Here is a 26,816-nt window from a genome sequence, read left to right on the forward strand (position 1 = left end):
CTCGTCTTGTTAGTGGCCTAGTGTTGGCATTTTTCATTTGTGAAACCTTTGGGTGAAGAACCTTCAATATCGTTCAGTATTGTTGAACACGGTAGATAGAGCGCTGTCAATAGTTGGGAAAGAGTGATAGGATCAGTTTTTTTCCCTGTTCATCAATTCTGTGAGTTTAGATTAGAAATGGTCTTTTTGTGCCCTATTTCTTTAATTAGAGATTCCTCGTAATTTTGTTCTGTTTTGTTACTATGATACCCCTCCTTTAAATGAGGGGTAATGTGTAAAATCCACTTTTTTGAGCTTTGCATGATGCTATAGTGTCATTTCCCCATTAAAAAGATGCATGGAGTTGCTTCCTGAATCATTCACGCATATTTAAGCAATACCTGAATCTCCCCCTGGCAGCCATGTTGAGTGCTGAAACGCTCAGTGCTGCACAGCTCCGCCCATAATGCACCGCTCCGCCCCAGCTCTGGTGTAGTCTGCACAGCTCCTCCTGCAGAGCTTACGCTTCCCCGCCCCTCCACTCTCGGAGAATGCATATAGAGATGCACGCTCTGAGGGGGGTGTGTCACTAAGCTGAGAAGATTCTTAAAGAGACAGGGACTCATTTCCAGTCGTTTGAGGCAGCCTGATGCAGAGGCAAATTTGATTTAAGTTGTTTTTGACACATGCAGCTTTCACCATCCAACTTTGGGCAAAAGCAGCTGCTTGAGTGAACTGTAGAATGATACTAAAGGGCTAAAACGCACATAATATCCCACCTTTAAAACCAGTGCATGCTGGACTTCTTGGTAGTGGGAAGTGTGGGAGGGGCTGCTACTACGCCACATCGAGAGGAGCCAGCTGAGGTGGCTCAGGCACCTCTTTGGGATGCCTTCTGGACGCCTCCATGGGGAGCTGTTCCAGGCATGTCCCATCGGGAGGAGACCCCGGGGAAGACCCAGAACATGCTGGAGAGACTATGTCTCTCGTCTCTCGACTGTCCTGGGAACGCCTCGGGATCCTCCCGGAAGAGCTGAAGGAAGTGTCTGTGGACAGGGAAGTCTGGGCATCTCTGCTTAGACTGCTGCCCCCACGACCCGGTCCCAGATAAGTGGTAGAAAATGGATGGATGGATGATTTATCATCCTTAATTTTGTTGTTGTTGTTGTTGTTGTTACATCGACACGTCATCAGAAATACAATCAAAATATTTCAAATAGAATATAATAGACACGGGGGTGAAGAAAAGTGATAAAAGGTGCAAATAAAGAATCAGTAATCGTGAAAATCTTAGTGAGAATAGTAATAGAAATCTAATGGAAGAAAAGATCTAGCTTAACATAGCTTAAAATATAACAGGAGCAATATGCAAATATGTACAAGTAAGTTTTAGTGCAGCAGAATGAGTAGTTTATGCAGTGAAAAGGTATGATCTTAATTTTGTGATATAATATATAAATGCAGACAGGCAGACAAATAGACTGATTTATTGATTTATTTGCAACAGAAGAGGAACAAAATTGTACCAGCAGTATAAATACACTACTGAATCAAAAACAAATAATAAACTGATATTTGTAAAATAAAAACAGAAGTTGGTTTTTAATCCAAGTAAGAGTATTTTCAACTTCCTTTTGGGTCGGGGGTCAGAGTTTAGTCAGTGAGTGAGTGAAGTGTACATTTGTCTCGAGAAAAGCATTGTATAAATTACAACACAGAGATTTCTCCATTAAATAGATTTTTGTTTTGTTTTTGTGTATCACATTGTGGCTTCTGATCTGTTTTGGAACCTATTTCAAAGATTTTGTAATGTTTTGAAAATCAAATTGAAGTCATTATTCAATGCAGAGAATTGTATTTTTGCTTAAATGTGGCTATTCGGTGCAACTTGGTCCACTAAAAAGAAAAAAAAAAAAAAAACTCAGTCAGTCCTGGTGTCCCTGACATTATTTGCATAGCCACTCGGGGGCGCTTGATTTTAAATTATGATTTTAATAATTTGAGGCATGAATTAAAGACCACTGTGGTCATTTGAGTTGGAGGACTTGTTGCATTCGTTGTGAGCGTGAGCATGAATGGTTATCTGTCTATATGTGTCAGCCCTGCAACAGACTGTAGAACTGTCCAGGATGTATCCCGCCCTCGCCCAAAGTAGCTGGGACTGGTTCCAGTCCCCCTCGACCCTGAAAAAGACAAGCTGCTTAGAAAATGGATGGATGGATGGACTTGTTGCATTTTTCACTTTACTTTGTGTGAACACTTCATAAATTGTCATGAATGCAAAGCGCACCATAAATCAGAACAATGATTATTATGTTTCTAAATATGTGATCTATTGATGCGATGCTGTGAGATGTAAATCACATCAATAAACTTTTTCATCAGCTTGTGACTGTTTGCTTTAAGCAGATAAATGTGAAAATCTCCTTGGATAAAGAAGACCTTCCATGGTTCCTCAACCCACTCCCTGAAGATTTCCAGGTCAGAGCCTGGTGCTCTAAAAATGCAGCTCACAATTACCACATTCTTTTTCTTTTCCATAAAGATTTCTGCTGTTTTATATTCAATAATCCATCCTTCATGCTGGTCATGGTTTCCACTGCTGTAGTGTTCAGGTTTATGTGCACATACACATCCTTTCCTTCAAGCATTTGAACTGCATGAACTGTCCTGTTGGACTGATCATCTGAGTAGCAGCAGTAGTAGAAGTTATTGTTCAGATCAGCGTCATTAAATGTTTTCAGTTACAACTGATCACAGTTCACAGTCATGTTAAAACCAAGAAACTTTGATATGCTTGATAAAGAACATGTTCATCAGCACACAACTGAACTAAATAGACAAAGAAAAGAGGCAACACAAAAAGGCTCCCAACAAACATTGCAATCAGGCAGTCAAACAACCAACACCGGCTTTTTTTTTCCAATCATGGTAAGTATTTTTCTTGGTTTCTAATAATGGATATCACCGACGGACTTGGACTCTGTCAACCAAATTCCAAAAATACAGGGTTGGATAAAAGACCGTTGCATAGCGCACACTAACATCTGTTTATTCTGAAGCCTTGAATGAATAACGAACACACTTTAGGTGGTTTTTGAAATAGTGAAGCTGGGATTTAAAACCACCGATGTTTTTAGGTTTTCTGAATTCTTGGTAGCGAGGATTGTTGTTTTCTTTAGTTTTGCGTTGATGGCCAACTTCCACGTCTTTACATGTGGCGACCATCATTAAGCCCAGGCCATCCATAAAGAACTCTGAAAACACAGGGAAGGATTGGTAATCTTCACATCAAAACATGATTGTATCATGGATGAAAGAACCTGAATGGGTTTAAATTTGTAATCAAAAGCATCTACCTGAGTGACCTACACGCTGCAGCTGAGGGTCAAAGCCGACCCTCCGTACTGCATCTGTCCGAGCCAGGAAGAAGTTGACCACTCCGTGAGTGAAAGAGCACTTTGGGAAGTCAGGAAGTGGGTGAAACGTTTCACCATACTTCCTGATCAGGCAGCCGCCTTCCACGTCGTCTCCTTCTTCATAGAGAAGAGAAAAGCAGAATCGGTTCCCTGTGTTCCCTTCTAATGAGCCTCCCACCTGATGAGAGAAGAGACACCACAAGGTCATTCAGCCCGGTCGGTGAAATGTGTTTCATGATCTCCATGTCAACAAGAGAAAATGTGGCGAATACATTTTAATCCATCTGAATTTGTTCGAATGTCTTGTTAATCTTGTGAACTTCTGGAGAGTTACTGGTTTCAATTACTGGTTCATGTCATCAGAATCAGAAAAAAGCTGCACAAAGCTTCTCGTCAAAACGTGACAACAATCCTTTTGTTGCAAAAACAAAAATGATGATTCATTTTATAAAAATTCTTGAATGTGATGTTGAATATTTACAGTAAATCTTAAAGGGTACCAAAATACATTGTGAAATAATACCAAAAAGACATTTGTATTTTCAGGCAATAGGTTTGTGTTTTGTGTCATTTCCAGTGGAATACTTCTGACTTTCAGGGTTTTAACAATGAGGTGTAAGAAAAGGTACAACAGGGACTACAACTGGTTTGTGGCAGCCAAACATTCATAGCAACGCCACTGCTTGTTCCTTTGATAATGGCTCTACGTATGTTAAGTTTCATCATGTCTTCCCCGACTGCTATACCTGTTTCAAAATCTTCCAATATTAATATCCGAGGGACATTAAAATGGGATAAAATGATATCTCGATTTATATGGCAAGGTGCCAAACCAAGAATAAAGTACAGAACATTACAATTGTCAAAACTGAAGGGAGGTCTCGTGTTGCCGTGTTTAAAAAGTTATTTTCAGGCAGCACAATTGAGAGTCTTACTGAATCTGTGTAATCCAGATTACTCAGATATAGAAGAAGGGCTCATGGTGGGGCCCTCAATACATGCACTTATATTTGAAAGGGATTGAAGTTCTTTATGGAAACAAGATATCAATCCGTGGTTGGGGATATCTGTGGAAATTTGGAATGGGATTTTTAGGAAATATAATTTGACAAATTACTGTAGATTTTTGAGATGGATTGGTTATGATTTAGATTTTACGCCTAATAAGATGGATAATACATTTGAATTGTGGGAAATGGGTCAAAAAATGCAATGGGAAGTAGGGGTGTAATGGTACACAAAAGCCACGGTACGTACCTCGGTGTAAGGGTCACGGTTTGGTACGTTTTTCGGTACAGTGGGGAAAAAGTAACAAAAGCTCACAAATGTACCAGAACATTTTCCCAAGCTTTCCCACACAACACATTATTGGCCCAGTTTACATGGGTGTTTTTTCAATCCGATTGTAAACAATCGTATTAAACGCCAGTGTATTCATGTACAGCATACAAAGCATCCACAATGAATCCTCGTTTACAAGGACCCTGGGTGAAGCAGATTATACAGCGTCCTGTGACATGCGCACAAAGTCTCACGAGGAACTTTAAGGTCTTTGGCTCTGCAGCAGCAGCCTCAGTGCCAAGCAGAGTGTTTTTATCTGCTGATATCTGCTCAAATAATGTCCCAAAATCTCCATGATACGCTGCTGAAGGAGCGGCTGCTCCTCTGGCTGGAGCACCGTTGCGCCGAGCATCACATCTCGGTGTGAGGTCTGCACCACATGCCGATGTTTCGAATTAACTGGTGCCCGTGTTAACTTGTGACCAATAATGACTGAAACATCTAGTCATTCTGACGAACTTCGGTTATCGACAGTTACAGTGAGTGTATACGTTTAAAGTGATGCATTGTGGGAAGATGGCGGCGCCCTACAGACCGCCGGAAGCAGCGACAAACAATAACAGAAACTAACTTTTTGTTGAAAACACAGTGAGTAAAATGAGTGAGGCGCAAGGCAAGAAAACTCGCGCAAACCCGATGATGGAAAAAGAAATCGAAGAGCTCCGTAAGTCGGTAGGTGACCTGACAACTGATATGGCCAAGGTGCTAAAACAACTGAAGATGCTAACGGATCTCGTTAGTGAAGTAAAACAACTCAAAGAAATTATTCCAGAAAAGGACAAAACTATCGTACAGCTCGAAAGAAGGCTACATGACCTGGAGCAATACTCAAGGATGGACGATGTTGTTATTTCGGGACTAAAAGTCCAACCTCGCTCGTACGCAAAAGCTGTGGAGAGAGGAGGGGAAGTAGCAGCAGACGCTCCAGCCGAAGACCTGAGGACGCTGCAGATGCAAGTTTTGGATTTTTTTAAAAGTAAAAACATCGACCTCGATGCAACCAGCATCTCAGCTTGTCACACGCTACCGTGGAGGGACATGAAGACCAAGCCTGCCATCATTTTGCGTTTTGTGAACCGAATAGACAAGATGGCTTTATTGATGCAGGGGAAGAAGCTGAAAGGAACCCAGGTATATGTTAATGAGCATCTAACAAAGAAGAACGCTGAAATTGCACGGGAGGCCCGTATTTTGAAGAAGAACGGCAAGATCAAATCAACATGGACCAGGAACTGTAAAGTGCTAATTCGGCTAAATGGATCTACGCCTGAGGAAGCCAAGACAGTAACGGTAAGAGAACTTAAAGACCTTGAAGCTTACAGATAATGTTACCGTTACTGTCCCCTCTAAGAGTGATGTGACCTGGATGGCTACAGATAAGCTGCAATGGAAAATAGCGGAATGGTTTATGTACTCCCTTTTTTGATATTTCTCTCAATTTTAATTTTTTGGTGCTCTTTTTTGCATGGATATCCCTTTTTGGTGTGGATGTGGACTACTATTTGCAAGGATCAGTGTCGTGGGACATATCCGGGAAGTCGTTTTGTTTTATTTTTTTTTTTTTTTTTCCTTCCAATTTCTGTTGGCAAGACTTTTCGTTTTTCTCCTTTCTAATGAATGAAAAACTTTTAATGAAGGACTTTTTTCAAAGACAATGACATCTATGGAGGGTGAAAATGCAGTCTTTTTCAGTTGTCAAAAAACACCTGTGGAAGAACAGTGGCCTTCTATGTGTTTTGATGAAGATATTGACCCGGAGAGTAATTTCTTTAAGTGTGGTAATACAAATAACTGCCGTTATTATACAGAGGAGCAGTTTAATACCATTAAATTAGATAATAGTATATCAATTATTCATTTCAATGCCAGAAGTCTATATGCTAACTTCCAAAGTATTAAGGATTATGTAAGTCAGTTTACCACACCATTCAGTGTGATCGCAATCTCAGAGACTTGGCTTAACTTGGAAAAAGGAGTGGACTTTCATTTAGAAGGATATGATTTGAATTTCATGAACAGAACAAACAAGATGGGAGGGGGGGCAGCTCTGTATGTAGATAAAAGGTTAAAGTACCACATTGTGGAAGGTATGACTAATGCTATTGAAGATGTGTGTGAATGTATAACCATAGAGATTGTTATGGAAAAAAAGAAAAATATTATTGTCAGCTGTGTTTACAGAGCTCCTAGCTCCAGCATTGAAGTATTTCAGAATTGGATGGAAGACACGTTTACAATGATGGAGCAAAAGGTCATGTTCATTTGTGGGGATTTCAATATTGACCTACTTAATCCTAACAAGCTTTCATCGGCGGATGAGTTTGTTGCTGCTATCTATAGCATGGCTTTATATCCTATTATCACCAAGCCTAGTAGAATAACGTGTCACTCTGCTACATTAATTGATAATATATTTACTAATAACATGAAAAATAATATAGTGAGTGGATTATTATTGAATGATATCAGTGACCATTTGCCAGTTTTTGTAATTTATAATTGTGATTACAGCATGAAGAAGGTTGGGAATAGTATGGGCTATGTGAGAGTAAGAACGGACGAAGCTCTTGATGCATTTAAAACCGAGTTGATATCCCATGACTGGAGGAATGTGTATGAAGAGAAGGATGTTGACTCAGCATATGATGCTTTTTTAAATTCATTTCTACTGCTGTATGACAAAAACTGTCCTTTGCGACAATGGAGGAAGAAACCAAACTGTTCTGATAAGCCCTGGTTCACAAGGGGATTGTTAAATGCCTGTAAAAAAATAATAACTTATATAGAGATTTTATGAAACATCGAACTAGTGATAAAGAAACCAAATATAAAACATATAAAAATAAGTTAACTGATATTGTTAGGAAACGTAAGAAAGATTATTATAATGTTATACTAGAAAAGAACAAAAATAACATTAAAGGTACTTGGGATATATTAAACAAAATTATCAGAAATAGAACAACCAACTCAGGCTACCCAGATCTTTTTATTGATAATGAAAAAGCTATCACCAGCATGAATGATGTGGCTGAGGGGTTTAACAATTTCTTTGTGAACGTGGGACCTGAACTAGTGTAAGAGCCATTGTAAAATAGTCAGTTCGGTGCTTGTTGCATCATTTAGGTAATGGATTGATCTTATAGTTTAAGTGAACATGTAAGTGTGGAGGCAATATTGTATGTTAATCTGTTGTCCTGCCTCCAGCAATCAGCTTGATTCTTCACAGGTTGCTGATGCCTGCCAGGCCCGCAGAGGGACAGGCTGAAAGCTTACTTGTAATGGTGCCGGATTGGGGGTGGGTTCAGTTGAAAAAGGTTTTTGACCGTGTAACACAAGCTTGGAAGGAGAGCTCACCTTAAGGTGATTGTGGATTCAGGAAAAGGAATATTTTGGATCTGGTAGTGGACCAGAAACATTTTGTTTTTTGTAAAGCCTTAAGTTGTTCATTTTTGTTCTGAATAAACCTTCTGTCGAGCTCAATCATCTCATCTGGATTTTTGGAAGCACGCGTCTAAAAACACGACCCCCTCCCTCTATGTGGCCGTAAACAAGATTTTGGAAACCTTTGAGAACGGCCACAACATTAGTCAAAAACTTTCGACGTGGAGGAACTGCTGGAGAGTAAAGCTGCAACTGAACCTGACTAATTGATGGGATTACCTGACTGCGTGAGTGGGCGTTCAGGTGCCGCTGCAGAAAGAAAGAAACAAGGACTTGGACTGAAGCAACGAAAGTACGTCAGCTGCAAGGTAAATTCACGCTGCCAAATGTGGGAGTAGCTCGGCAGGTTGCTGTTTAAGATCATTCAAGACATTATCCCCGTGCGTTGCTTGCATAAAGTGGTGTCATGGCGGATGATACGGAGAAAGGCGTTGTTACGGTCAAACACAAAGAAACGTCTGCAGCTGAGAAGCTACAGCAGTTTATCAATGCAAGGAGAGGAAAATTAAGGATGCTGACTGCAAAATCAAATGAGATGGAAAAGTTAATGGACAATACTTCTAACTTGGAAGGAGTGAAGTCAAGGATGAAAGTTTTCAAGGCAACCTTGGAAGATTTCAAAGAATGTAACACCACAGTTTTGATGTATCTTCATGAAGATGAGCATGCAGCAGACCAAGATGGATGGTTTAAGCCAAAATTGGATGCATTTGAAAGCTTTATGAGGACGCTTCGACTTGCTCACATGAGCCAAAGCTGGCGGAATGCGCAGCCTGGAGCGTTTGGGAGGAACCGGTAGGACATCGGCAGCGCTCCGCGCAAGCTAGCGACCCAGCCTCGCTGCTGTACCCCGCGTCCACAGCCGCTGCACGGCAAGAGTGTGGATCAAGAGCCGGTGACGTGTGCGTCCAGGTGGCTGCATGCGCGTTCCACTCACCATTCTCAGCCGCTTTATCCTGGAGCAGGAGAAGGGAGGGAGAAAGGCCCTGCCGAGTTTGACACTTTTCAATCATGCAAACACGGGGGAGACGAAGGATTGCTGCTCTTTTACCCCTTTCCCACTGGCCAAAAAACCCGTTTAAACCCGCTAAATCATGGCAGTGGGAAAAGGTTTGACCTGGGATTTCGACCCGGGTCGTTGACCCTGCAATTGACCCGGGTGAGTTTTTAGCGGCTTCTAGTGGGAGGGACACATCCAGAAACTTACATGATGACGTCGACGCAGCGCGGCTAAGTTAGCGCGTTAGTTGTTGTTTCTGGACACAGCGTGAGATTTCCTTCGTCAACATGACCCAGCATTGGCAAGATAGCGAGACCAGAGAGCTTCCCCTGATCCGTGGGGAAGAGGAGATTCGTCTACAGGTAACAGGGACTGTTTTCTGCTGCATTGTTTACTTTCGTTTTGCTCCGTCGCGCTGATGATGTCATCAACGTGGGACACCATCAGTGCGGGAAAACGCAGCGACGCGGCTCGCCAGCAGGAGGTGAGATGCGGGTCTGCAGGCGATGGGAAAGGCATCTAAAAAGGCGATAGTTAGCAGGTCGCAGACACAGGTCGACCCGTGAGTTGAAGTGGGAAATGGGTATTTGAGAGATGTAACGGGCCTGACGGCCTTTATTTACATTTTTAACAGCAGGTGCTGGTCGAGTGGACGGGGCGCTCCACGGCTCGGGAGCGCGGGACCGTCTCGGCTGATCGGCGCTCCGGGAGGAAGGTCGGTGGGAAGACAGTCGGGTCTGGCCAGGCGCCGGGGAACTCCAGGGGGCTGGACGCCGCTGCTCTGCAGAACGTCGCCGCTGAGGGGGCGGCTCATGGTGGGACTGCAGGTGCAGGGCGAGCTGCTGGGAGCCTTGCACCGCCGCCTCCAGGCCCTCGATGATGACCTGTATGTCAGGTCCAAAAAGAGAGGAGGTGGACAGGGGAGCCCCAGGACTCCCCACTGGTCCTGCTCTGACAGTGAGGAGAGGCCGAGCCACATGGCGAGCTGTGCATTGGCCATGACGCAGCCTCCGTTGACAGCGATGGCTCTGCACATCTGCATCACGACCTCGACCATGTTTTGGATCTCCTCGATGTCTTCTGGAGAAAGCTGGGACTTCTTGTGGCAGATCTTGTCCACAGAGCCCAGCAGGAAGGTCATGTTGTTGGCTAGGGCGAATGTCTGGTTGCCGCGAGCGTAACCTCGATCCAAGAAGTTGGCCATGTGCCTGTCTCTTTCCGACAGCAGCATGTGCTTACCGCCAGGCCAAGCGAAGGATCTCGGGAGAAGGCACAGTCTAATGGAGTCCTCGATGGCAGGCACTCCGGAGACCAGCGGCCAACCATCCACTCAGCAATATTCGCGGTAGCCTTTCACCGTGCCCTTGACGGTGAGTGGCGTTCCCCAGTCCCGCTGCACATGAGCTTGGAATGATGGCACCGCGGGACATAGCAACGCAGTTCGGGGCCGAGTCCATGACTGGGTTGCTAGCCCAAGTGCAAAGTCACGCTGAACTGGCTCCAGAGGCTGCAGTGGCAGCGTGAGGCCGGTGCGCTCGGCGGCAGCCGTGAACAGCCCCGCGAGGTGCTCCACAGGCTCGAAGGGGGTGTCCTGGCGGCTTTCTCAGGAAGCGGTGGAGACGGAGTCGTCATGATGAGTTGAACTCCGCGACACCGAAGCGCTCCTGCCGCTGCTGCTGCCGCTGCTGGCGCTGCCACTGATCTCAGCCTAGTCATACGTGATGGGGGCGGCGGTGTCCTTGGTGTCATCCTCGTGGGCGGGGACCGGCAAAGTGGGGCTCACAGAGGCCACTCGCTGCTAACTCTCTTCAGCCGGCAGAGCGAGGCAGGCAGGGCAAGAGGACCGCTGGCGGTGATGCTGCCAGCCGAGGCAGAGGAAGCAGCGCTCATGATGGTCTTGCTCGATGAGCAGTGTGCCGCAGGAGCGGCAGGCGAATGGCCCGACGCCCGATGGCGACTGGTCACGGGCCGGAGAATCCATAATCTTGATCCGCAGAATCTTGATCCAGAGAATCTCTTGTGGCTTCTTATGTCTCAAGAGATGCTGAGGAAGAAGAAGGGTTTGTGGCTGCATCCGCCTTGGAGATATACCCTCGGTGAGGGACGTGGATCTGCGCCATCGCGTGGCGGGGACTGGTGCGTCGAGCTTTTGTTGTCTCAGTTGATTGGCTGCGCCAAGGGGAGTGCCACAAGTGAAGCCCCGAGGTGGGCTAAGCGCTTCTGACAAAGAATTATGTTATTGGCTAGCAAAAAAGCAGTTACCAGGAGATGGGGAAATGATCAGGTACCAACGGCTGATGAATGGATAGATATAATGTTAAAAATGTATAATATGGAGAAGCTTACTGCGTTAATTAAATTAGAAGTAGATAAATTTGATAAAGTATGGAGCAACTGGTCAATATATATTAAAAAACAGAGATCAGATTTTATTTAGGAGTTACCACATTATTAGAAGAGGTCAAAATAATATTAAGTATTTAAAATAAGGAAGGTCTCCAAATAAATGAAGAAAAAGGTTTAAATCTACTGTTCGTTTTTGTTTGTTATGTATATGTATGTGTATCTGTGGATGTGTGTGTAAATGTGTATATGTGTGTGTGTGTGTGTGTGTGTGTGTGTGTGTGTGTGTGTGTTTGTGCGTGTGTGTGTGTGTGTGTGTATTTTTATGTGTATGTATTTGTGTATGTATATATAAATATTTTTTTGTAATTTTATTTTGCTACATTCTTTGTGAGTACGGTAAAAGAAGACAAAATGAGTTTATCAAAAAAAGTTCAATCATGTAGCATGCTCTACTTTGCTTATTTCAGTCTTCTTTGCAGTACTTTGATTGCACTATAAAGTGGAGCTTGCAGTGCGTTGGGGCTGCATGTTACTGTGTAACTACCGAAGCTTGTTCCACTGAACTTTTTTCGATAATACCTTTAATCGAGCATTCTTCAAACATGCAGAACTCAGTTTTATTGTTAAACTGTTCTTGTGTTGTCCTCTTTAGCTGCATGAACGAAGCAAAGACACCATTTACATACAAATCTCCAACACAGCGATCACCTCTTTCTAGACTCTATCCAAAAAGAAGGGACAGAAGTTGGATTTCTGGCAATGGGTGTTAAAAGCGAGATCTGTTTTAGATTCAAATTTCATTTTATTTTGTTACAAATAAAAATCAGTGTATGATTGGGTTACTGTTGCAAAAGACCTCATTCATCCAAGTTCCTAGATCCTGAAAAGATTGACCCCAAAGAGTATGGGAAGCCGTCTTCTCGCTACATCTTTAGCCAATCACATATCTTCTGGAAAGTTACTTGAAGATAAAGGTATTAATCACTGAAGCCCAGTAACAAAGCAGAAAATTAGGGAATGTCGCACTCCAATGAGTTTTGATCTGCAGACGTGATTGTTTTTTTTTTGTTTTTTTAACTTACTCTAGGAATTTTTTGCCTCGTAAACCAGCCCCACCCACTCCTCATCTGCTTTTGGATTTTGGAGTTGGGCTCAGTCTGGGTAGGAGCCCATAGAAGGGGATTTCACTCTGTCGTGAAACGGCCGAGCCAATCAGCGTTGCCGCATTTTGTTTTTAAATTTTTTTGGCGAATTCCGGTGGCTAAACTGGAAGTAACACCATCACTGCACGTAGCGGAGATTATGGACTTTAACTTTACCCATCGTCTGAAAGATGCAATAAGTAAAGTCATAGCCAAAATACCAAGTATTACAACAATCAAGCAAGAGCAAGAGTCTGCGCTTGGTGAGTTTCTTACAGGAAAACACGTTTTCGCGTGTCTTTGCATGTAGGAAAGCCAGAGCTAATGAGCTAATGCTAATCCTTAGAGAAGCAAATGCATTTTGATGATGTATTTGTTTTGAAGCGCTGATTGGCTGAAGTGCGCTGTCAGTCAAAGGATTAACCGACACCCCCTGCAAGAAGTTTCAATGGGCTCCTATCCAGACTAAGCTTAACTCCAAATCTAAATGTGGATGAGGAGTGGGTGGGTCTGGTTTACGAGGCTAAGGAATTTTATGGCTCCAAAGAAAATTAATTACTCATGACCTTAATTGTTCGTTCTTAAAATTTCTATTGGGGAGGGGGGTTCACCTGGAAAAGAGATGAGTGTTGCTTTGTCACTTTGATCCCCAGTGATATTTTGGTGTGAAATTTGTTTGTTGGAGCTTGATTTGGATTACATGCTGTAGTGTGGTTTGGAATTAATGTTATAGTATGGTCTGCAGTGCAATGTAGTTTTGTGTGGTTGATACACTGTGGCCTGCAATAATGCAAAGTGCAGTTTTCATTGTATGCTTGAGCCAGGTTCACATGTTGCAATATAGTTTTGTCTGTTCAGTAGTTTCCTGTAGGTTCTTACCACATCCAGTTCCGGGACAGCCTCCATCACCTTCAAAAATTCCTCAATCTTTGTATTCTGTGTAAATATAAAGTCATCATCCACCCACAAGAAGTATTTGGTGATCACCTGGGAAACCGCCAGATTCCGACCGGCGAACCAGCCCTGAGGGTCAAAATACAGTCATTAACATCTTACTTTAAATGTTTCAGTGAATCATTTGAATGAAACTGAACAGAAAATTAAAAGAAAGTTGGAATGTGTGTCACAGTTTGAGTGTGCTTGTAGACCTGAGCTGGAGGCATGATGTACTGCTGGATATTTTTTCCAGAGATGCGTTCTGGTTCAAGGCTGTCATCTGCGATTATGACCGTTATGTTAGGGTAGAACTGTTGAATGCTGGCCAACAGCACCTTTAACTGTGGGTATCTCAGGAAAGTCTTTGTGAGGATGGTGACTTGAGATTGAATGTCTGACGGACAAAGGAAGACAAAAGTGACACTGATACACAACACTGATGATCACTGATAACTGTAGTGATGAACTGACATGGATAACAACAAACCACATTTTTCTACATTTGATTGACTTCTTCAGGTCGTCACCTGGAGGAATTTCTATTCTAAAGGGAAACTCACATAACTTGCTCGTCATTGTGCTGTTATTCCTCTTTCAAATTGAGTGCACCAAGGCCTGCAGATCACCGCAGCATTGAACAGCTGTGCATCACGGTGCTGGGTTGTTTGCGCACTGAAGTTGCATCAGTCGCTGATGCTGGCAGAGTAGTGCTAGCAAACTTTACACACATATGGTGCGTAAAACCACAGATAGATGTTGCACCGTTCTGCATAGCTGGCTGAAGTGTATCGTGCATTTTACTGAGACGGCGATGTATGGATGGCATGCCATTGTGTAACTGTCGTAGCACTTAAAGGATAAGTTCAGTTTAAACAGTTCTCTGAACTGCAAACATCTTCTTTTTCTTCTTTGGAGCCAGTGGCGACCAACAACTTAGGTGCACAGCGCCACCTAGGGCTGAACGATATATCGTTATCATATCGATATCGGGATATGAACATTCAGGACATTAATTTCTCAAAATCAACGATATCAAGATTTCCCCTGCTTGCCCTGCATGTAAGCTTGCCCATGCACAGGTAAGGCCAGCCAACCACAAACCTCGTTTACTGGTTGACAGCTGATGGCAGAGGGCGGTAGCAGAATCTGCACACACGAGTTTGGTGGTAGTGGCAGTGAGTTCTCATAAATAAAACTGCATTTTTTTACATCCTTTTGTATTATGTTTTTATTTTTCTGAAAAATGCTTAACTTTCACTGAATCCATTGTAATATATCGTATCGATATCGAGATATCTGGCATGGATATTGAGATATGAAATTTTGCCCATATCGTTCAGCCCTAGCGCCACCTACTGTCTCTCTTGGTGAATGTACTTCAGTTTACATCTTGATCACCATATTCACTTCAGAGATCTGTAAAACCGCAACAGCATGTATTTTGCGACATCGGGCTGTCGTGGAGGAGTGGCGTGAGCGGACCATGAGGAAATACTGGTGAAACTAATGAGTTTTTGGATGATTAAATCCGTTTTGGGAGCCGGCGCTACACATGCCCTATTGGCTAACAGTATACGGATGTCTTGTTGTACAATGCATTCACATTTAATCATTATGTTGTGATCACTCATTTATCCACCATATTATTCACATTCTAAATCATTATGCTGAGATTCACTTGTTTATTTACAATTTTATCCACATTCTAATGAACATGTATTGATTCAACTGTTGACAATATTCTCAACCTCCTCTATATATGTATTCTGTGATTGTCTCATGATCTTAAGGCCCCCAGTACAACAGGCTGGAACTGAAAGCTAATTCTGTGTGCATCTTGACTTCCTGAGGCCGGTTTCACCAAGGTCGAAAGCACAGGGAGTGAAGCTTACTCCCTGTTCCCTTCTAGCTCACTCCCTGTTTTCTTCACACATGAGAAACTGGACTTCTGTGGCCTGTTTACCCCTGATGCACATTGGATGCGGAACGGCTGCAGTCCGGACACCGCAGCTAATCAAAATCAATGCTTTGGTGCACACCGGCCGCGGTCCGGCTGCGGTCCGGCTCCGGAGCCTCTGCAGAGCTCCGGTCTCTTTCCGCAAGGATCCTATTTTTCCGGATGCCGCAGTCCGACCGCGTCAATCCAGACATAAGAAAGTCGGGTGCCGGAAGGAAACGCGATACGTGTTCCAAAATAAGTGACTTCAAAATAAAATCTGTGTCGTATTTTTGCCTTAATATTCTATTTTTTTACTTCTTCTGGTAGAATACAGAACAAACAACGTGATGTAGTCATTATAAGCATTAGAAGAATGAACGGCTTTGTACTTCATCACTGCTGAAAGTCAAATGACACCAAAATGGCTCTAAACAGCTCTGTGATGGGAGCAGCTTCGTGTTGCCAGATTGGGTGGGTTTCTGCCAAATCAAGCGTTGTATTTGAACATTTCGGATGGGTTGATGAAATGATTATGTGTTTATGAGGTGTTTGTTATTATAAAAATACGGTTTTAACTTGCATTTTCAACCGAGATGGCAGTTTGGGCTGCTTTCTATTGAGTTAAATGGGTCATATTGTTTACGGGGGAGAGCAACATATCTGGCAACCTGCTCCAGCGGACTGCAGAGACATCGTAGGCGGTGTGAATCACAGTACTGCGGTATACCGGACCGGAGACGGACTGCAGTCGGAACGCAGCCGGACCGCATCCAGTGTGCATGAGGGGTTATTCTCTCAAGAATACGTGTGACCTTCATAAAACAATTGCTGTCTGTATTGGTCTCCGAGAAAAACAACCTGTGACGGTCAGAGTTTTATCAAAATGTAACCATCAATCATGCAAACACTAGAGTATAACTTCCTGAACGAATGAGACATCGGTGCCATTTCTGCTCGAGATTCTGACGCTGTTAGAGCTCACAGTAGTGGTCCAGGACTCCTGCATTTTTTCTATTGCCAGCATTCAGGTTATCTCCCTGTCTGATCAGCCTTCCACTGAATTAAAGATCTTGTGCAGAGACTTCAAAGTTTCGAGCATTCTTGATCACTGTTTTCTTCAGTTTTTGCTCAAGTCTCAACAGTCTGCAGCTCGATTTTGGATCTAAATTTCTCCCGAAGCACTGTTTGGATCAGAAAACCCTTCTGAGTGAGTATATTGTTGTACTTCGTTCTATAAACAACGTGAAAACTGTTTAAACCGAATTTATCCTTTAAAATGGTTCCTCTTTTCCAGTTTTGACAATTAACTTATTTTATCATGATGCGTGAGATCAGCCCGAAAACACTCGAGGTCAATTCAAGACTGTATGAACGAATCCATACATCTGCAACTGTCCTATTTCGCAATTCGAATTCTCCTACGACTGCGTGCCATCTTGTATGATTTCACAATGACCACACAGAGATGCCACACAATTCGGACTCTTGCTGCACATTGCAGATTGATCCTGGACTGGTCACATATAACCCCACACCTGGCTTTCGGAAAACTTCAGACTGTGGCATATTTATTTTGCATCATTTTGCAACACGTTTCATGAAACCACGCACCAGTCAATTTGCCTTCCCCATTTGTTGTGAATGGATGTTGCGTAAAAATAAAAGCCCACAGTGAAGTCCATGGTCACGGTGATCTGATCACCTTGGCACACTCAGTTCATCAGTGTTAAAGAGGAATTAGAATCCATGGATTTCATGCATGATAAACTCTGAAGGATGAAAGTTGAGGAACGATTAGCCTGCTGTCCAATCCTTCAAATAAGTCACATTTACAAGCTCTGCAAACACATCAGCCTGTTTTCCCAACTGGGACACATGGTTCAACACCTGACATGCTTCAAGCTGGAGCTTCACCTCAGTGCTGAACCAATACTTGAAGAAAACAGTTCTCTGCGGAGCTGTTGCACACTGGAGTGGCTTATCACCTCAGAGAACGGTGGAAAGTAGGAGAGCAGTTCTCATAAGGAAAATGAAGAAAATGGTTGTGAACAAGGAAGTTATGTTGCATCTACCGTATTGGCCCGAATATGAGACGGCTCTGATTATAAGTCGACCCTTATTTTTTAAATATTATTTTGTGAAAATAAAAATATGTTGAAGACAATAAGGTTACTCATAAAACAATTTTTTATTGTACAATTTTTCTAGGAAAACTCACAACAGAGAAAACATTTCATGTGATTTAAGATCAATAAATATTACTGCAGTATTAAATAAAAAAACTATATTCCCTTTCTCAAAATCTGAGGCTATGACTCAGTGAATAAGCAACAAATTAGTACCCTCAAAGGTTCAATAACTGCATTAATGATGTAAATAACTTCATAACCATCAAATTCAAATTCTGTTCAACTTAATGAGCATTAATAATTCAGTCTAGTATGTCTTGGCGGCTTTGCAGTTGACTCCTCTGCGTTGATCACCATCAGTTTAAAGTTGGCATCAAAACTTCGCCTCTGTTGTTTGTTCACTCGTCTAGCTCCTTTGTTCCAGATGGTCACGTTCCTCCATTTTTCATCAGATCACTGTGACCACAGACGTCCTATGACTGTGACGCTTCATTCACTTTCTGGTCACCAGTACTTTGGCTTCATCTGGCGACGCGGCTGTGTAACGACAATTTCGTCCTCGATCATAGTACAACCCCATTTTGTAGAATACAATTTCTGGAAAAAAAATATTGTCTTATATTCAGGCCAATACGGTATTTTGTACAAAGCTACAGGGACCCATCAGGAACCTAAATTAATGAGTAATTAAATGATTTCATGCAATTCGGTCATTTAGATTGCAGGGCAAAATAGAAGGTTTTTCAGTTTGTCAGTGCATCAACAGCTTGAGTTCATGAGTTTACTCTTCATTTACTGCAGGGGCTCCTGTTAACCTCAAATACTCCTTGAGGATTGTTGTTCTTGATTCATCTTATCAGAGGAAACATCTCAAAAGACAGACAGGGACTGTTGTGGAACACACAACACAAACTAGACGATTTGTGTTTAGAAACTCATGAGAAGTGTTTTCCTACCTGTTCCCATGTCGTACAGAACTGGGACTTGGGGCTGTTTGATGGCAATGGGAAACACAACTTCATGGTTTTCAAACCTGAAGAATGCTGAGTTCAGAAGAATACAGTGTGGGCTCAGTGAGGCTCATCCATCCATCCATCCATCCATCCATCCATCCATCCATCCCATTTTAATTACACTTCTGGCACCATCGATTGCAAATGGCATCATTTTGCATTTAAACTCTCATTTCTAGCTCTTATTTCTTATCTTCCTTTTTTCTTGAACACATACCCAGGTCTCCAGTGTTTATGTGGTAGATGCTGCTGGTGTATGAGACTTTGGCCAGAAGCTCATTCAGGAACACCAGGCTGCTGGACTCAATGGACAGTTCTCTCGTACCAGCACCTGTCAGACATGGGAACAAAATGCACATTAATCATCCACCAATAATGATTTAATCTGAGTGGAACCACAGCTGGCATTGGACTGACATTAAACATTCCAGGGGTGTTGCTCACTCACTGTGGGTTCAACACTGAAATATCAACATTTCTTTAGATGTAGGTCTAATCATCAATTATGTTCACAATCATGACTTTTAAAAATTTTGCTGAAATACATTAGTTGAAAAATCATGTTATTTCAACATCCAAACAATGGTGATCCCTTTGGTCAGTCACATGATCATGTAACCATCCACCACCACCCTGAGGTATCTGGACCATCCAGAGGACCAGAGAGAGGACTGGTTTTAAAGAGGACGTATTATTCTATTTTTCAGTCATGTCATATTGGTCTCAGAAGCCCAAAAACACAGTATTCAAGTTTGTTCGCCCCAAATTCATCCTTTGTTCGGAGTTTCAGCGGTCTGAAAAGTGACTGTGACGAGCCCTCCGCAGAACAGGCTGTTTCTGAGCCTGCTTCCCGGTATGCACATGAACGCATCTGTCCGTGCCCACTCACACACTGACACACACACACACACACACACACACACACACACACACACACACACACACACACACACACACACACACACACACACGGGGGGGGGGGGCACAGTCAGGGGGAGGATTAAATCTGCTTATTTCAGGATAAGCGGACCAAACTCAAGTGTAGCAAGACAGGGAGGAAACAGACTATTTTCAAATTTGAACATTGTAATGAGGTTACGGCAACACACACTACCATAAGAACCTCTTCACAAAGTGAAAAAAAGCATAATATGTCCTCTTTAATTACAACTGATGATCAGGTGATTTGCAGTGGTTTTTGTTTGTGCACGGTGTTTCGCTGGCAAGATGATCGAACTGATCGTGTGTGTCTCTGACTCACACACCTTTTATTACGTCACAGAAGTGAGTTAAGCACACAACATGCTGAGGGCAGAAACTACGCCAGGCTCCTTTTTGTTTCAGTATGTGTCTTTTGCCAGGAGCTCAGTGCAATAGAGACATGAATTATTTCACTGTCAAGTGAGTTTCAATGTTGTTCGACAATTCAAGAGGCAATTAATAATGGATGCTATGTTATGGTACTAAAACTATGCAGTGTACATTGTCACATAATTTTGGACTATTACTGTAAAAATACAATTATTTTTAATAATTTTTCATTACAAGAATTTGAGTTGTCTTTCTCAAACTCTCACTACTCAACTCGACTTTATTTATATAGCACTTTAAGAACAACTGCAGCTGGCACAAAGTGCTGTACAAAGTCAAAAAATATATAAGTGCAAGAACAAAAATACAGTAGAACACGGAAAACAAAAACAAACAACAGCAAAAAAGATACATTTAAATAAGCATAAAAAAACAAGGGCAAAAAACAAGCGTCTCAGGCTGAGTTAAAAGCCAGTGAATAAAAATGTGTTTTAAGATTTTTCTTAAACATAGAGAGTGAGGGGGCTTGTCTCGTGCGCATTAAAACATCAGTCCTTGTTCTTAATATTTGTATATCTAACTCACAAATTAAATATAACATGCAAAAACTAAAACTATTCTATAACCCTGTTGTCTTGCACAAGGTGGATAGTCAAACTGAAAATACATTTAAATACATTATTTATTTATTTGTTTGTTTGTTTGTTTGTTTGTTTGTTTGTTTACTTACTTACTTATTTACTTATTCATTCATTGCTTTACTATTAGCACGACAAATGATTAAGAGAAGATTATGAATCAGCACCATGGAGCAAATTCATTGCTTCACTCTCACACACACCTCCTTCTATTCTGTTTCTCCCTTCATTAATGTCCTTCCTTTCAGTTTGTTCAGTATGTGACATAGAATACATGTCTGTTAATAAATACAGGATGAAACATTTCTTGTTGAAGTCATGTTTTGTCTGGCTCCTGTCTGTCCTGTGTGTCTGTGCCCGTCAGCTCCACCTGTTGCCAGTGTTTGGTTTTGCGTCCTGTCTGTCTCCCATCCTCCTGCTGTCTATGTTCCTATCTTGGGAGTTCAGCTCCTTCTGTGACTGCCCGTTTGTTTAATCAGCTACTATCTCTCCCATGCTGTTATTAGTGTCTCCACTGTCTGATCGATACGGTCCACCTCCTCACCAAACCCCCCGACAGAAGCTGTTAAATGTACCAATCAGGTCAAACATAGACTGTCCACAAACAAAGAATGTGTGTTCATACAATTCAGTCAGGTATATAAAGTATGTTTCTGTATGGTGTTTGAAGTTTGTGGTAAATCTGCCTCTCCAAAGGTCTCTGCACGGCCCTGCAGCTGTGTCTTATTGTTGCTCATATTAGTCATTGTTCAATCATCAAATCTAACTGGGGCAATTCAAGGTTTTGAAGTGTTGAATTAGCCTGATAAGATATGTGCTGGGAAAACACAATGGACTGGCAGAAAGAGTGTGATACCATATCAGAGTTGTAAAGGAAACCTGTTGACCTGCTGAGCTAAGCTGTGCTATTTGAAGAAAGTCCCTGAGAAAATCAGGAATCAAGAAGCAGCTGAAGATTGACCCTGTTATATCAATTATTCAAAGACTGGAGAAGAGTGTGAGGGGAGAGAAGTTGCTTGAATGAAAACCAATGTAAATTTCACTGATTAGCCTGAACATTTATTTTGAATCAATATTGTAGTACAATGACAAACAAATTGGGCATTTATTGTGTGTGACAAACACAATTTGATGATTTCAAATATTTGAAAGAAAAATATTTCTTAGAATCTCCTACAGTTCCCCCCAAGAATCTCATACCCGTCAAATGATGCGGTTTTGCCGTATACGGGGAAAATGCAATTTTCACAAATACAGGCATATTGACATTTCTATACACCAAAAAGGAATATAGACTGTGAAAAAAATAAAAATACTGAGAGAACCTAAAATTAACTGAACAGAAATTGGTTGTGTGGCTGTCAGTCAAGGTCATGACCAGGGTTATGTGTTTGTGATTGGTCGTGGGGCGGGCTTTGTGTGTGTGTGTGTGTGTGTGTGTGTGTGGGGTGGGGGTGTTGGGTTGGTGAGGAAGTGCTGTGGGAAAGCTGATCAGTAAGTTTTTTTTTTTGCTCGTGGATTTTGTGTGAATCAGGGAACATTCTGAGTGTGATCCGGACCTGTTCTGTGAACTGTGGTGGAGCCACTGAGGTGCCCACTGAACACAGACTTAACATCAGAACTGTTTTAAAAGATCTGCCTTTTAAAACCCCTTTAATTCCAACTTTATGTCTAACTGACACTTAAGAAATATATTATTCTTATTGTGTACATTTAATTTAAGCAATCTCCCTTAAACTCTCAAAAATTTGAAAAATATGGTTTATTAATTAATTTATAATCATTGTTTATTATTTTATTTATTATTATCCAGGGGCCGGAGGGGGTCCGGTTCGGGAACCACAGGATTTCATCTCTGCTTTTTGCAGATGATGTTGTCCTGTTGGCTTCATCGAACCCGGACCTACAGCATGTACTGGGGCGGTTCGCAGCCGAGTGTGAAGCGGCAGGGATGAGGATCAGCACCTCCAAATCCGAGGCCATGGTCCTCGACCGGAGGAAGGTGGCTTGCCCCCTCCAGGTTGGTGGAGAGACCCTAGCCCAAGTGGAGGAGTTCAAGTATCTTGGGGTCTTGTTCACGAGTGGGGGACGGATGGAGCGTGAGATTGACAGGCGGATCGGTGCAGCGGCTGCAGTGATGCAGTCGTTGTATCGGTCCGTAGTGGTGAAGAAGGAGCTGAGCCGAAAGGCGAAGCTCTCGATTTACCGGTCAATCTACGTTCCCACCCTCACCTATGGTCATGAGCTTTGGGTCATGACCGAAAGGACAAGATCCCGGATACAAGCGGCCGAAATGAGCTTCCTCCGTAGGGTGGCTGGGCGCTCCCTTAGAGATAGGGTGAGGAGCTCAGTCACCAGGGAGGAGCTCGGAGTAGAGCCGCTACTCCTCCACATCGAGAGGAACCAGCTGAGGTGGCTCGGACATCTGTTTAGGATGCCTCCTGGACGCCTCCCTAGGGAGGTGTTCCGGGCATGTCCCACTGGGAGGAGACCCCGGGGAAGACCCAGGACACGCTGGAGAGACTATGTCTCTCGGCTGGCCTGGGAACGCCTTGGGATCCTCCCAGAGGAGCTGGAGGAAGTGTCTGGGGACAGGGAAGTTTGGGCATTCCTGCTGAGACTGCTGCCCCCGCGACCCGGCCCCGGATAAGCGGTAGAAAATGGATGGATGGATGGATGGATGTTTATTATTTTTTTATTTAATGTATTTATTTTGCGGTATTTGGCTTATTATTTTCACATTACTAAAAAGTTGATATGTTTGGAATAGGTCATGTTGCAATTGTCATTGTTTGTTCTTTTTTTTTAGCTTCAGTTTTCTTTCATCTGCCAATAAATACAGTTTTTAAATACTCAGTACAGGTGTGAGAGTCCCCCAATAAGGGGGACATGAGGTGTGAATCAAGCTTTCCCAACAGGAACTCACCTTTAACTGTCACCTGTGTGTCTGCAGTCGCTGTCGTCAGGATGCCTTTGGACACATTCAAGAACACCTACGATAGAGACACCTGAATGAAACTGATTAACGATCAACAACACAACTACCAAACCAGATGATCACTGCAAGTAAAGACAGACTCTGTCATCTGCATCAGAACGAGGACAGCAAAGTCATTTATGTGTCTTCAACTAATCATGTTCTCATGAGCTTTCTGCTGCTTCATCAACAGCTGTACTGAATACTGACGTCAGAAACATCAACCGACCAGTTCAAAGTTCAATTTGCAGGTGCTGCAACATCTTCTACCAACTGACTGCTTCATGCATTTCAAGGAAGAGGGTTGGGCATCGATGTCCTCGAGATCCGGGATCCGGGAATTAAGTTAATGATGTTTGAGAAAGGTGTACCGTCTCAATTCGATTCAGAGAAATGATAATAAATGCTGAATCCACTTTTCTTCAACCGGCCTGAGGTTGATGACAGTATTTTAACCCCTTGATGCCTTTAAAAAATACCTCTTTCATTCAGATTGCAGCCGATATAGCATATGCATCCCCCCAGGAAGCTTTTGTCTGTTTTGGTTCCTCATGGGACTGGTCGCAGTCGGACCTCTCCTCGATTCATGAACTCCATGAATGGTCGTCTGTTCATCAGTGATGGGAATAAAGGCGTTAAAATAAACAGCGTTACTTTTTTAGTGACAGTTAATCTAACTAATTACTTTTTCCAGCAATGCAACGGCCTTGCTGACAATAAATTGTGGCGTGGGTCTGTTACTATAATTCAGCATACTTTCTGGGGTTTTTTTTTTCTCCTCCGGAGTCCAACTGTCACAACAAAGCAAGAGGAAAACATCGAGTAGAGAAAGCAGAAACCGTATCAAGAGCATCATGTCACAACCATGTCATGACTCATGAACAAAATGTCATTATGCTCAGAATGTAATAGTGCCAATTTGCTGTAGAATTTCACTTGAAGAACTTTTGTCGTTCAGGTGAGTGAACAGAGATCTTTTTTAAGAGCTGAAGATGTCGTGGTTCACAAAGGTCGGAGCAAGATGGAACGATAATTCTGGTTAGCTTACGGCCTACGAAGCTGTCATCGTGTGAATGGGAGCTTAGAACGTGAAACAATCACATCACAAATCCTGATAGGCTGAGGAAGACTAATGTGTCATAGTCAGCCAATCAGAGGCAGACCTGGGCGGGTGTTCACTCTCAAACACTGATGCACTGAGTGCAGGTACATGACAGGGCAGACAGTGGTACAGCCAAATCATTCAAAGGCAACTTTTGAATGGAAGTACAGATGTTACACTCATTAATTGAACCACCAGAGACACATTCCACTGGTTTATCTGTTTGGAATTTAGAGAATCTTCACCAGAAATGTGGGTCCTCACCAAAATGGTCCAACAAGGAAATAGAAGCAAGATCACAGAAACTGAAGACATTGGAAACCTGAAGGTTGGAGAACAATACTGCATCTCCCCTGTCCCAGTAGAAGAATCCCAGAAAGGTGGAGCAAACATGCAGGAACCCACCAGACCTGCGTCCCACCACCAATCCCACCACCAAGGATTAGTCAATGGAACATAACCAACCTTGTAGCTGTCTCTTTCTCCTGCATGCAGCCCTAATACTGAAAACACAAAAGGACATCTCATCCATTCAATTTTAAGAATTTTATTTCATGAAATTCATTTGAGAGGCTGTTTCTGTTTGGCTTCATAGTAAATTTATTCCGCTTCACCCAACTCAGAGTCTCAGGGAGGCGAAACCCATCCCACCCTGCACAAAGCACGAGTCCATCACAAGACAGAGAGACTGACAGCCACACATTCAGGGAAATTAGATCCATGAAAAATGTCTCACTTTACAGGTAATGTATGTTTTCATTTCTCATCCATTGTAGCATGTTTAAAAACAGTTTTCAGATTACACTTTAGATCAATTGATATTAAAGATCTTAATCAGCAAAAGAGCTGAAAAGTACCTGGTATTAGTGTTGGGGTCAAAGGCCGCACTGTGTAGCCTTGGATGGGATACTGCAGAGGAGAGTTTGGCAAAGCATAGAGGAGTTTGGACAGAACAGATGATGTCCTGTGGAGGAGAGGGACGCAGTGAAGTTGTGAGAATAAATACTACTCCTTAATGTCTGCTCCCATATCTGTCCAAGATGGAACAAAGACCTCCAGGCAGCTGCTTTGAAATCAACAAACGCATGAAATGAAATAAAATTAAAGGATGTCTGCCTAAACAATGCACTGTACTACAAGAATATTGTGCAAGATGTCAAAAAATAAAATAGAGAAACAATCAACCATCCGTAGTTGCTGGGAAGTCATTCATTCACCCATTTTGTTGGATCTGAGCCAGTCTCTGCAGCCATTACCTTGCTTTGTGTTGCTGGAACTCCTTTGCTCGACGTTGCATGATGGCCTCACGTTGCTCCTTGGGGAGGAGATCTTTGAGAAGCACTGACCCACGAGTGCAGCTACAGGGTGGAGAAGGGGGAGGCTGACGGGGAAATGTGGACCTAGAGGATTGAAAGATGGAACGCCATCTTGAACAGCGAATATTTCCACCCTTTAAAAATAAAAGCTTCATGTTTCTTCCTAAACAGTAGTTATACATTAACAGCAATCACAGAAGACAAACCACAATACTTGTTCTTCATATTTCACATTGATTAATCACCTCTGACTCCATGATAACACACCCATTTGTGGGATGCTCACCATACATTGTTGGAGGTCCCACATTGAATCAGTCAATCAATTAAACTTCATTACAGCATGTTTCATACAAGAGAAAAATGCAGCACAAAATGCTTTGCTAGAAACAGTCTATGAAAAGATTCAAACACCAAAAGTAAGATTAATTAAGATTATAAAAACAGTCACAATTTCATTCACCATTTCATCATTTAATGAAATTTCACAATTTCATTCACGCCCAACGCAATAGTTTTTTGTGCATGTGTCAGGAGATGGACAATAACAACAGAGTTTTCCTCCAGAATGTCATGACTCCCAGTCCATATTCTCCTGAGACTTGGTAGTTTTACAGTTGACAGTCACTCAGAGTAACAGTCCAATTTGATCACCTGCCCATGTCAATGTGTGTGTATTCAACATTGTTTGTGTTTATCGCATATTGTTCTCTCTGCTTATGGTTTCAGGACAAAAGTAAACAAGAGCTCTCACTCGTGGTCGTACATGCTAACTGCATGATTT

General features: G+C 42.6%; 1 protein-coding gene across 1 annotated transcript; it reads right to left on the reverse strand.

The window, feature by feature from the left end:
- Window positions 1-3,030: 3,030 nt before the first annotated feature.
- LOC115386806 (beta-1,4 N-acetylgalactosaminyltransferase 2-like) lies at window positions 3,031-26,800 on the reverse strand. The gene is made up of 11 exons (XM_030089272.1): window positions 26,787-26,800; window positions 25,973-26,116; window positions 25,574-25,680; window positions 25,182-25,219; window positions 23,564-23,630; window positions 18,906-19,019; window positions 18,632-18,718; window positions 13,820-14,001; window positions 13,551-13,694; window positions 3,339-3,576; window positions 3,031-3,236 (listed from the first exon to the last, which is right to left on the reverse strand). The coding sequence occupies exons 1-11, from the start codon at window positions 26,798-26,800 to the stop codon at window positions 3,031-3,033; spliced, it is 1,341 nt and encodes a 446-aa protein (XP_029945132.1).
- Between the last annotated feature and the right edge of the window lie 16 nt (window positions 26,801-26,816).

Source organism: Salarias fasciatus, chromosome 4 (assembly GCF_902148845.1).
Source record: "Salarias fasciatus chromosome 4, fSalaFa1.1, whole genome shotgun sequence".
NCBI classification, from domain to species: domain Eukaryota; kingdom Metazoa; phylum Chordata; class Actinopteri; order Blenniiformes; family Blenniidae; genus Salarias; species Salarias fasciatus.